Here is a 12,097-nt window from a genome sequence, read left to right on the forward strand (position 1 = left end):
ATCATCTTGTCCTCCAGTGTGCTAGTTCACTTGTTGCGATCCATTCACTGAAAACAAGGGTCTGGATTTTATTTAAATATGAAATGTCTGTTCTCTGTATATAATCTGAATAGTTGAAAGTGTCAGAGTTTGTGTATTTGCCTGAGATTTTCCAGCACTCACATCATTGACCTTGTACTTTGACCAGTTTACTTTAAGGGGACCTTGTGCGAAAGACAAATTTGAGTCAGTGTTTGTCCTTCCATCAAGTCTAAATCACACAAGTTGCCCGTCTCTGATTGGATGAAGGACAGAGCTTCTCACTAGATAGTTGCAGTTCACAGAGCCCTCCTCAGCAGTGGAAAAGACAAGGTTGTAGTGTCCTCTCAGCAAGAACAGCCAAGGCTCATGGGAATTGGAGTCTTAAAGGGACCACAAAAAAGGCTGGAACTGAAGTGAGATTGGATAAGATACTGCTTCAGGGGACCCAGAAGGGACTCCACTGTGAAGTGAGTCAGTCTTACACTCACGAGCAGATACAGTGAACTGCAAACAGTCCACAGGATTGAAAACCTCAACAGACTCTAAGAGAGTTGAAATGTCCACATGTGCAATGACTCGTGATGTTTTCCCACCGCTGCTGTTCCTGCTCCTGTTCCTATCCGGGTTTGGGATGTCCTATGGCTGCCTGCAGGACCCCGCTTCAGCCTACAGATTCACTGGAACTGTCTGCCGGCTCACCTACCCTGCTGCTGTTGTGTGTGAGTGGGATTTTGACTCAGTTTTGGTGTTTATATCCCTTCATTCACCTACTGAATGAATGTAACCATTCATCCTTTTGTTTCATAATCTGCCATAATTTCCGTGAAAAGGATTTCATGATCGATTTCCCACCAGTGCTGATGGTCGTGGTGCCAGTGATTCTTAAAATCCTCACAACCACATTTCCCTCGATCCCTGATGCTCGTTCCAGAAACATGGTCTTCTTCCTATTGCATTCAAAATCAAATAATGGCTACTACATTAAAATCTCAGCTTTAATTTAAGTTGACCTAAATATTGAAAGAACTGCTGAACTGCAGCTTATTTCAGTGTTTGTTTATGCATGAAAAAGCTCACATGTGTCTGAGAGTTGACTCAGAGAGGCCATTTAGATTGAGGCGGAGTTGTCTGTCAATATTAAAGAGGTTACCATTCAGGTGAGAAAGATAATGAAAGCTATCACAGAGATACCAAAGTTAGTTGGTTTGACAAAATCAACAGCTGAGTACACTCTAAAACAGTAGATGCTCACAGGAAAACGATGACCTGACAGACTGAGATGTCATGTGGATGATCAGAAACGGATTTATAGGTCTTGATTTAAAGGTCTTAATCTCTCAGTTTGACCTTTTTTCTTTTTTTTTTCTTCCTTGATGAACTCTTGCTACAGGTTTAAGTTGAAAGACAGTGTTAAACTCTCAAAGTAAATACACAGATACACTGTTATTGACTGACAACCAGAAGATTTGTGCCAGTATTGGTCCAGATGTATAAGTGGAACCTTACAATCATATTGTATATGGGCCAGATTTGTGTTATGGAGCTTGGTGTAAACTGGGCCAGAAGAAAACAAGGATGTTGCCCAAGTATGGGCCAGATTTATATTATACATTTTTATCTGGGTAAGTTTATCCTGGTCAGTGGTGGCTTTGATCCATATACACTGGCACCAAGGATGTAGTGGGCCAATAAATGCAGCACTTACAGAGTAAGTAACTAAATCAGATAACAACTCTATAATTCACCACAAGGCTGTATGGATGATTTAGAAATGGTAATATTGTAGCTAGACTCTCAAAACTGATTTTGCAGACAACTTTGGACACACATGTGGCCAAAAACTATTTCAAATATCCATTCAGAGTTCTTTTTTAACCTTTAGTATCAGCATCTCACAAGGTAAAGTACCTGCCAGGAATAGTGTCATCTGTTTACAGCAGTAATGGCTCAAAGTTAAGGATTGTCATGCTATTTACTTATTTATTCTTATTTTTGCATTGCATTGAATTACCTTGTTGTCCCTGTCAAACCTTTTATTTGGATACGGAGGTGCCCAGCTGTTGGGCATTGTGTTTCCCCACCTGACTGTCATGTACCTGTGTTTAAGTGTCTTTGTGTGTTTTTGGCAGTGAATGAGAAAACCACTAAAGTGATTGAGGCAGCGTTCCAACATGCCAAATACCCAAGTATGAAGGGGGAGAAATCCCTGCTCTTTATTGGCAGAGTCACATATGGCCTGGACAAGTGAGTGAGCACATGCACATGTATACACACGTGTACAGATGGTCACAAGTCATGTAACCTTTCTCCATTGACCCGCCCAGTTTGGAGATTCACAACCTGTCGATTGGTCGAAGTGCGTTTGAGCTGCATGCAGGTGAAGGCATCGCCATGGAAATAAGCAACGTGTCCGCAGTCTTCAGAGGGACCATCCAGTATGGATACGGCAGCTGGCTGTGAGTCAGAGTGTGTGTGTGTGTGTGTGTGTGACCTGCAGCATCACACATCACATCATTCATTTGTTTTCTCAGAACAAACCCACTGATAGAAAAGCAAATTATGAAAAAAAAAAATCCCTATACATATCGTTATAGATACCAATATATACCTACACCTATGCTCAACAATTGAACAAAACAACACAAAATAATCACAAAAATAGGATTTGTTTTACTTAGCACCAAATAAACTGTGTGGGGTAATAATATGTTGTATCTAAAATTACTTAGTTTATTTGATAGGGACAATGCAATTTAATAAAGTTCCAAAACAAAGTGAAACTATGTACATTTGGACAGTATGTCCTTTTCCATGGAGACCGCCATGATGCACTGCCATGTGTCTACAGTAGCCCAGAATGGACAAACCAAGCTCTGGCTCCAGAGAGTCTTTACATTACCTGCCATTTGTATTTCTTTGTCTTTTTTCATCCAGTGTCAACGTTGCACATTCAGTTGACTTTGAGATTGAGTCTCAGATTGATCTTGGAATCAACCCCAAACTTTGTAAGTACCTTATTTTGTACATACACATGGAAACTGAGTATGGAGAGAAACTACAGTAAAAATAGTGCTTGAACTAGTTGGATACTCACAAGTAGCTTCACATCTGATGTTTGTTAACAGCATAATGAGAATTACACTGTTGTCAATAATACAGATAAATCTTTCATCTCACCTCATCGGCTGATCTCTGTTATCTCTCTTATCTCTGTCTGTCTCCTCCGTCAGACTGTGGTGAAGGGAAGGTTGCAGCAGACACATCAGACTGTTATCTCAACTTTCACAAGCTCCATCTGCATCTGCAGGGAGACAGAGAGTAAGTTGCAAAATACCAAACCCTGATTTACTGTCAACAGCAGAAAAGAGGCACCTGAATAGTCACAGTGTGTGACCCTGTTAACGTGTGTTTGTTGTTGCCGTCAGACCAAACTGGCTGAAGAAGCTCTTCACCGACTTCATCACCTTCACTGTCAAACTGGTCATCAAGGGACAGGTGAGGGCAGGAGAGACATCTGACCTTTGACCGATCCCTTCTCAGCCTGGCAGTCAGAGTAAATAATAAACTGACACAAAGCAAACATTTTAGTCACAATGATGGGTCTGTTCTCAAATGTAGATTTGCAAGGAGATCAACAAGGTGGCAAATATACTGGCTGATTTCATACAAGACACAGCAGGTGAGAGGACGTCTGTGTGTGTGTGTGTGTATCTTTAAATCTTTTAGAAAGCACATTCCTTTGTTTATCTGTGTCCATAAATGTGATCATTTGTGTGAATCTATAAATTAAAAAAATATTGATCTGATTTTCGCTACAGCTCACATTTTAACATGTGTGTGTGTGTGTGTCTGTGTGTGTGTGTGTGTGTGTGTGTGTGTGTGTGTGTGTGTGTGTGTGTTTCCAGAGGACTTTCTCAGTGTAGGAGACATCAGTGTGGATATTGGTGTAACATCTGCTCCTGTCATCACTGCTAACTACATAGAGTCATACCACAAGGTGAATAAAACCTCTATACAGACACATACATTTGTGTGAAAAAGTGTTTGCCCCCTACCTGATTTCTTATTTTTCTTGCACGTTTGTCACACTTAAATGTTTCAGATCATCAAACAAATTTAAATATTAGACAAAGATAACACAAGTAAACACAAAATGCAGTTTTTAAATGAAGGTTTTTATTATTAAGGGGGAAAAAATCCAAACCTACATAGTTAGTTAGTTAGTTTTGGGGAGTATGTGTCGATAAGAATCTCTTTATTTTAGATATAAAACTTCATGTTAGTGTCTTTTCTTTTTTATATTTATCTTCTAGGGGTTGACCAAGTACAACAACACTTCCGCTGTCATCAGTGACTCTGTTTTCCACCCCAGTCAGCTGACTGAGAACAGGATGCTCTACTTTTGGCTGTCAGGTCAGCAATAGGCATTGCACTGTCTTTTGAAATTTGGAGGTTCAGATACATTGGACGAGAAAGAAGGATACTTCAAAGGAAGTACTGTATGATGTGGCATGTTCCAACAATATTGTTGGAGTTAGGACTTAAGTTCTAGGTGTGATATTAATAACAGTGAAAAATTGATTCATTTTAGTCATTAGAATTATCTGCATTCAAATGATCTCTTGCCATTTAGATTCAGATATAGTATCTTTGTAGTCCAGACTGGAAATGACATACATGGTGGACTGTTCTGCACCTCATGATTTAGGCCCTGTGCCAGTGCAGGAAGTAGTGTGTCCTTTATATGAAAAGGTGGAAAGGGCAAGGCGGTGGATGAGTGTGTAGTGAGTGAGACATTCATTTGTCCTGTGACAGGCACGTGATTACTATTTGCACTTTTATTAACAATTACCACAATCTTTCAGGAACTGTAACAACCATTATCCTTTGTTCATTTGCCATTACCACAATCTTTCCATGACGTTACTCATACTGTAGTTGACACGTGCAGATATATATTTAGAAAGCGAGAACTTTAGAAACCTTGTCCGTGTTTTGCAGAATTGTCCTTATCTTGCGGTAAACTTGTTGTTGTTAATAGAACTTTTAGGTTTGCATTCCCTCAGAATTAGTGTAGTAAAATTATGTAGAAACTGAATTTTCAAATAAATCCACTATGAATCCCATGAAACCTAAATATATTTTCAGAAATAAATAAATAACTTCACTGTAGTAAATTATCCAATGCATATTTTTGCTTGAAAACTTGGGTTGATAATACCTTGTGTTTTAACCCCAGACCAGGTCCTCATCCCCTTGCTCGCTGCTGCCCATCAAGATGGCCGCTTACAGCTTAACATCTCTGGAGCAGAGATCACTGTAAGTACATCGCCTTCAACCTGGCCTATAAAACACCCAGGCAGGGTGCCTGTTGATGTTTAATGTTACATCACACATGGATGTGGGATCTTCTTGATAAAATTGACATTAATTGCACTTACTGATTACAGAGTATTGGAAAATGATTGATATTCTTTTTGGTTCTGCATCATGAAAAAATACTGTAAACATAAAATATGCTATGTGCCTTTACATGTTTCCTATGGGCACAGGTGTTTAAAGTGAAATTGTTGCTGTGGCATCTCTCCTGTTGTGATTTCAGGAACTTTTCAAGACGAGTCTCTCAACTGCCATGCCTGAATTTATCAGAAAGGTAATGATGAAAACCTTCTCATCCCTGCACACTCCCAAATACAAACATATACACCTTTGCTGGGTGACACATATTATTCTTTGTGCGTGTTTAGTGTCTGTTGGAATCGGGTTCTCCAGAGCTAAGAGTGTGGAGTTCATCTGCTCCCTTCCTAAACACCTCCACCATGGGTACGACTGTCTGGGCTAAGGCCTCCGGGCAGCTCAACTGTGGGAGTCAAGGCACACCAACGCTCTTCTTTGAAACGGTACCTTGCAACTCTGGGACAGGACATTTTGAATTATCTGATAGAGTTTTGAGCTATTGCATATTTCCAAAAGACATTCTTCCTTCACACAAACTGTTCCTCTCCTCTGTGCTGCAGAAACGTGATTCCCAACCAGGGCTAGTACTTAGTTGGCAGGTATTATGTGGAAAGAGTGGGTCAAATAATTTGAAGAGTGGTTTAACTAGAAGTTAATATCCAAATATTTGTGTTTTACTAAAATAAAAAGATTTAACACCTTCATATCATGTGTTGTGAATCAGAGTGAAAAGTAATTAGCAAGCTAGCAATAAAAAGTTGCAAAAGTTAGCTAAAAGTAACAGATAGATGGTTGAAACAGCTTAAAGTACTAAACACTTAACAGGCTAAACAGTTGAAGATTAATCACTACATTGTTGAAATAGTTTAATGTAATTTACAAACTATTTAAATAATTGATAAACAGTTAAAATAAAAGTTGTGATGATGGTTCTCTATGGTTCCTGGAACTGACAAGGATTCACACCCATTGGTAGCACTGCTCTGACTGTGGCATTCATCATTATTCAACCAAGCCTTGAGTTCTGATGTTAGCCATTTCCTTCTTCTTCTAAAGTCGTCCTCTTGCCTCCAACCCATCATCCTCCACTGTGTATATTCTCATTTCCAACTGTAAAAAAACATGAGATCAAATTAGAGGCCATGCCTACATAAACTCTTGAAGGTGACCTATAAATAATAGATATCGTGTGAGAAAACTCAGAACTGCGTATCTTGGCATTGCTGCAAGAAGTAACAATCCATAGTCTTATCATTAAATTTAATACAGTCTGAATGATGACATCTGCTGGCATTAAACCGTTGATATTACATTTGTATGGACAAATTAAAGACCATGATAAAACGTGAAAGACTCCACAGCTCTTTTTTAAGATGCTAAGTCAGACTGAGAAGCACATCCTGTACTGAAAACCTGTGCAACGGAATAACTTAGTGCTCTGAAAGGTCGATACTGCGTTCAGTAGTCTGCTTCAAAGTAACATCACCAGCTACACCTCAGGATCTAACTGGTGATTGATGCCCGAGACCGAATGTTTAGAAAATGAAAATATCTGACTACATTGTCTGCGTCATACTGTACTCTCAGTGTGAGGGTGCGTTTAGTGATTGTTTTTGTTGTTGTTGTTTCTCCTGTGTAGCATGTGACCATGGACATCACAGCTTCCTATGCTGAAAAGAAACTCTTCCTGCATGGAAACGTGTCAGAGTAAGACCTTCCTTGCTGATTTTTACAAGACTTGCTGATCTTTGAACAGCGTGTCTGCAGCGTTCTGGCTGCCATATCATTACTTTTAAAGTCCAAAAGTCTCAACTTGATTTCAACATACATTGATCAGTCAGAAAGCCATTGCTTCTGACTTAACATAAATGGAGAATTGGTTCCATGCATGGGCAAACAAACTAGTTCATAAAGTGTGTGATCTGAGCCTGTCACATGGGGATAACAGTGTGCATTTTTGGATAGACTTTCCCCAAAGGCATTCATAGCATTGTACTTGGTTTTACACACTGTATATATAACCTTTACTGTATGAGGTCATTGACATCAAGAAGAATATAGCCAGACACAATGAAAGCACATACAGCAGCAGGGATACACAGTATTTACCGGGGTAACTAGAGTTAAACAGGCCTGATGTCTGGTTTGGTGAGACATCTGGTTTTAAATTTGAGAAGTAACATACTGGAGAGGCTTTTAAAAAGTGAAGCAGATGTGTAGAGGATGAAGACAGACTGCTTCAGGATATCTGGTTTAATGGTTGAAGCCCATACCACATAACTATAGGACCCACAGTTCAGTTCCCAGCTGAGCGACCATTTTTGCATGTTATACCCCACTGTTTCTGCCCTTATTTGGACTGTCAACTTTGACAGGAAGTTCTCTTTAAGTATACTGACACCTGAACAGCTGGGTAGCAACCTGCTACACAACAGAGAAAGAGCCACAGACTTTGAACAACCCACATTAGCTTTCTTTTTTCATATTTCTCATCTAATGTAACAACCAAGGCCTGATCAAACAAACATCCACCACTGAAGCTGGTTTACAGGAAGCTGGGCACTGCATGGTGTGGTCCTTATGAGTATGTGTGTCTTATAATAGCTTGTAAATTACAGTTTCCAGCACAGGTTTGCTTACCAACCAGCTCCTCCCTCTATTACTAGTATTCTTTTCAGTGGTTAATAAACTGTGGAGTGCTACAGAGCATCACTGAATGTGCTGTTTTCTGTATTTGTAATTCTTAATCTGTGTGTTGAGTGTGATGATGATCCTCTTTCCTCTCTAGGATCTTTATATTCCAAGCAGAGCTGCCCTCACAAAATCAACAGGTAAGTAAGTTTTTTCATTTGATTTCACTGCCAGTTTTGTCACTGTGAAAATCACTGCAATGAAATAACACATGAAATCATTTGAGAAATTTGACAGAAAAAATACAGTAAAAAATACAGTTGAATTCCAACAGCACTACAACTACAGATCAACAGAATATGGAGGACAATATTTAACATAGGAGATGAAAAATACTCCATGTCTCAACAATTTGCATTTGCTTGCAAAACTATTACTTTTTATTTGTCTAACCAGTGCTAACATCAATGAGATTTCCAGCACAAATTCTTCAAAATAAAAGCACCATCTTCAAAATTGTTAAATTCAGCATAACTTTTTTTTTTTTTTTTTTTTTTACCACATTTAAGGAGTAGCTGTGTGTCCATTAAATGCAGCATCTGCAGTCAAATATGACACATACATTATACATTCACCAAGCACTTTATTTCGAACACCTGTCCACCTGCTTATTCATGCAATTGTCCAGTCAGTCAATGATGTGACGGCAGTGCAGCATATGAAATTCTGCAGCCACAGGTCAGAAGCTTTAGTCAATGCTTAAATAAAACATCAGAATAGAGAAAAAATGTGATCTCAGTGACTTTGACGGTGGCATGATTGTTGGTGTCAGACAGGCTGGTTTGAGTATTTCTGAAAGGATTTTCACACACAGCAGTCTCTAGAGTTTTTAACTCAGAATGGTACAAAAAACAAAAAACATCCAATGAGTCCTGAGGACAGAAATGTCTTATTGAGCTCAGAGGAGAATGGTTAGATTGGTCTGAGCTGACAGAATACATAATACATCAAATCTTGCGGTGGATGGGTTACAGCAGGAAAAGACCACCTGGGTTTGACTCCTGTCATCCAAGTACAGAAATCTGAGGCTGCAGTGGGCAGAGGTCCATCAAAATTTGAAAGATGAAGACTGGAAAACTTAGCCTTGGCTGATGAATCTGGATTTCTGCTGAGGCAGCAGATGGTCGGGTCAGAATTTGGTGTCAACAGCATGAATCCAAAAAGATTCAATCTGTCGACCGTCCACATGTTGTTTCCTTGGCACACTTTGGGCCCCTTACTACCACAGGAGATTGGCAGCTGACAAATCAACAGAAATGATATTATACAATCATGTCAACATGGAGCAGAAACTCTAAAGAAAGTTTCCAACATCTTGTGAAATCTTGTGAGTAGATATTGATTATTTTACAAATATCAGTAAGAAAACACAAAGGTTCTGCAAAGAAAAAAAAACACATGTTGCACTTGTCCCCTGCTAAATGTTGCTGATCGTGAAAACACACGTATGTAGAGTATGTTTGAATGCTTGCTTAGACTCGTTCATTCACCTCTCCCTCTCTTTCTAGCTGCTAGATCAGGTTCAACTGGAGTTCATCAGAGAGGCTGTGGAGAAGATAGGCATTCCTAAAGTGTTGTCTGGTAAGAAACAGAGGAAACATATAGAGACCCAGCATCATGAAGCATTCTACTAGAATGTCTTTCATAAAATGATTGCATTTTGACTGTGATAAAACAGGAAGTGCTGCAGGTATGATGTATTTTTGTAGGCCATCCCAGAAGTTAGCATCACCCTGGTTCCCTCAACAGAAAGCCATTGGGATTTTTATAGTGGCTTTGAGATTATTGAAGAAAATAAGCTCTGTGACAAACAGAAGTTTATGATACTACAGCCTGTCCCCTTACAAAGTTAGGTATAAAAGTATAAACACAACGAGGCTGTAAACAGTTGGACTGGTGTGTAGATCTATTTTTGTGTTCTGTGTGACGAAGTTTAATGTCACTGTCAACCTCTGTAGCCTCATTTACTGATTACGTCATTGAATAAAATGTTAAAATGTCTTGAGGTTGCATTAACCACAGATTTTACTGATCTAACCAAGCACCTATAAAAAAAGCTCATGGAGAATTGAGACGAGGGAACAGGAGGTGCTAAAACGCTCACTAATTCCGGGTAATAGGACTCCTGAGGCATTATTACACAAATATCTGGATATAACTATATCGTTTATTTAACAACCAAGACTCCTCAGACTTCCAAGGAGGATTTAGCTTCAGTCAGCAACACTTCATTTTCCAATAGCCTATTTACCATTTTACGGATTAGCTAGATTTGCATTATTGCTTTAAAACAAATGTTTTCTTGCAGTTGATTCCACCACAATGAGCATTTTCATCTCAAGTGTTTGAACAATATAATTGTTGGCCGTTGCAAAATCAGTGGTAAAATTGACTGAAGTTGTTTGTGCAGCGGTAGTAATTGTGATGTTGGCTAACATTAACATGACAAATAATGATTGATAGCATTTCTTACTCTGCCTAAAAATACAATAATAAAGTGGAACCTGTAATGTTTACATGTTGCATTTTGTTTAATTCCTGTTGGGAGAAAGGAGTAAAACCAAAGGTGTATGTAATGTAGTTTTCAGTAATCATTTGTGATGCGTTTTCCAGTTCTCGAGGTTGAGCTAACAAGACTGTTGGACAAACAGGGAACCAACTTATTCGACATCTATAACCCCACAGTGCTTCCTCGGGACGTGAGTCTTCTCTTTGATTTTTTCTCTTTTTGTTACATGCCCCCATGGTATTTCTACTGTATAGTCACATTGTTTCTCTCTTTATCCGTCTCCACCCTGCAGGGCTTTGTGGTGATTCAGATGGATTTTGGTTTCCCTCACCACCTCCTGGTTGAGTTCCTCAAGAGGACACTACAGTAACTGTCCAATTCTCATACCAGGAACAATGACTTTCCTACAAGTGTTGCCCATATAGAAAATGTATGATTATTGATTATTGACATGTATCTGGGGTTCAAAAGTGCCTCTTATTGGCATATTTACATTTTGCACATTTTCATGTTTTTTGACTAACAATTTCTTTAGGGTAAAACAACCTCTTCAGCTCTTTTGTACAGTCTAGACGTCTACGTAACGGAGGTGATAACAGACAATCTTGTCAAATATCTCATTTTCCACTGGTGACTGTGCTGGGTGCATTATGCCACACTTGAAAAGGATAATATATTGTATATATATATTGTTGTTAACCTGTTAAATGTGAAACATGTGCAATTCCCAGTCTTCATTTAGTTTGTTATATGTTAAAATGTAATGATCTCAGTAGTTTTACAGTTTCACATCTTTTAACAATGCACCAAAGTCACTGAATCAGATCACCAGAATAATCATTTTTTCCATAATTTCCAAAGTCAACTGACCAACTGAAAATAGAAACTTTAGTGGAAATTCTTATTTTTGTTTTTGTTTAGGACGTTGGCAAATTAGATCTGGGAGTGAAAAGTGTGGGCTCTGAAGCTGCAGCTCAGTTGGTCATTAAAATAATTTCTTTTCTCCAGTGTCAAAATTAAAAACTACAATGGGCAGTTTAACCATTCCAGTTACCCAACATTAAACGGTTCAATGCTCCACAAAGCTTTCTCTAATCATGATTACAGTTGCATAGATTGTGATCTGTTTCTATTTTGTGCAATGCAATCAAGAAATTGTTAACTGCAGCTAGCCTGTTTAATTTATTTACACATGCACAATATGATGCATGAAAGAGTGAAACACCGTGACTGACTGTTTTTTTTATCTTTTTAATTAATCACATGATGAAATAATTTTAAGAGCTTCCATTCAAGTGCTGGTAGAAGCATTATTTGTTGTGGTTGAAAGATAAATATATACAGTGGACTCAGAAAGTGTTCAGGCCCCTTCACATTTTGCAGACTTTATTGTGTTGTACATTTCATTTCAAATGGATA

At 38.7% G+C, this 12,097-nt stretch overlaps 1 protein-coding gene across 1 annotated transcript; it reads left to right on the plus strand.

Annotated features, from left to right (window-relative positions):
• Positions 1-333: 333 nt before the first annotated feature.
• cetp (cholesteryl ester transfer protein, plasma) lies at positions 334-11,762 on the plus strand. Its single transcript, XM_071506811.1, has 17 exons — positions 334-740; positions 2,151-2,265; positions 2,346-2,477; positions 2,956-3,026; positions 3,252-3,339; positions 3,447-3,516; positions 3,640-3,700; positions 3,927-4,018; positions 4,335-4,434; positions 5,261-5,340; positions 5,624-5,674; positions 5,769-5,921; positions 7,118-7,185; positions 8,267-8,309; positions 9,678-9,750; positions 10,783-10,868; positions 10,971-11,762. Exons 1-17 carry the CDS (start codon positions 578-580, stop codon positions 11,046-11,048), a joined length of 1,524 nt encoding a protein of 507 aa, XP_071362912.1. The 5' UTR covers positions 334-577; the 3' UTR covers positions 11,049-11,762.
• Positions 11,763-12,097: the final 335 nt, after the last annotated feature.

Source organism: Trachinotus anak, unplaced genomic scaffold (genome assembly GCF_046630095.1).
Source record: "Trachinotus anak isolate AG129_WGS33_773 ecotype Australia unplaced genomic scaffold, CSIRO_AGI_Tana_v1 ptg000002l, whole genome shotgun sequence".
NCBI lineage: Eukaryota > Metazoa > Chordata > Actinopteri > Carangiformes > Carangidae > Trachinotus > Trachinotus anak.

What these genes read in the sequence shown, in the direction of transcription:
- cetp (XM_071506811.1), top strand. Translation starts at nt 578, where the DNA reads ATGTCCACATGTGCAATGACTCGTGATGTTTTCCCACCGCTGCTGTTC. An exon ending in TCTCTGGAGCAGAGATCACT is followed by an intron (nt 5,341 to 5,623) that starts GTAAGTACATCG and finishes TTGTGATTTCAG; the next exon opens with GAACTTTTCAAGACGAGTCT. An exon ending in CATTCCTAAAGTGTTGTCTG is followed by an intron (nt 9,751 to 10,782) that starts GTAAGAAACAGA and finishes TGCGTTTTCCAG; the next exon opens with TTCTCGAGGTTGAGCTAACA.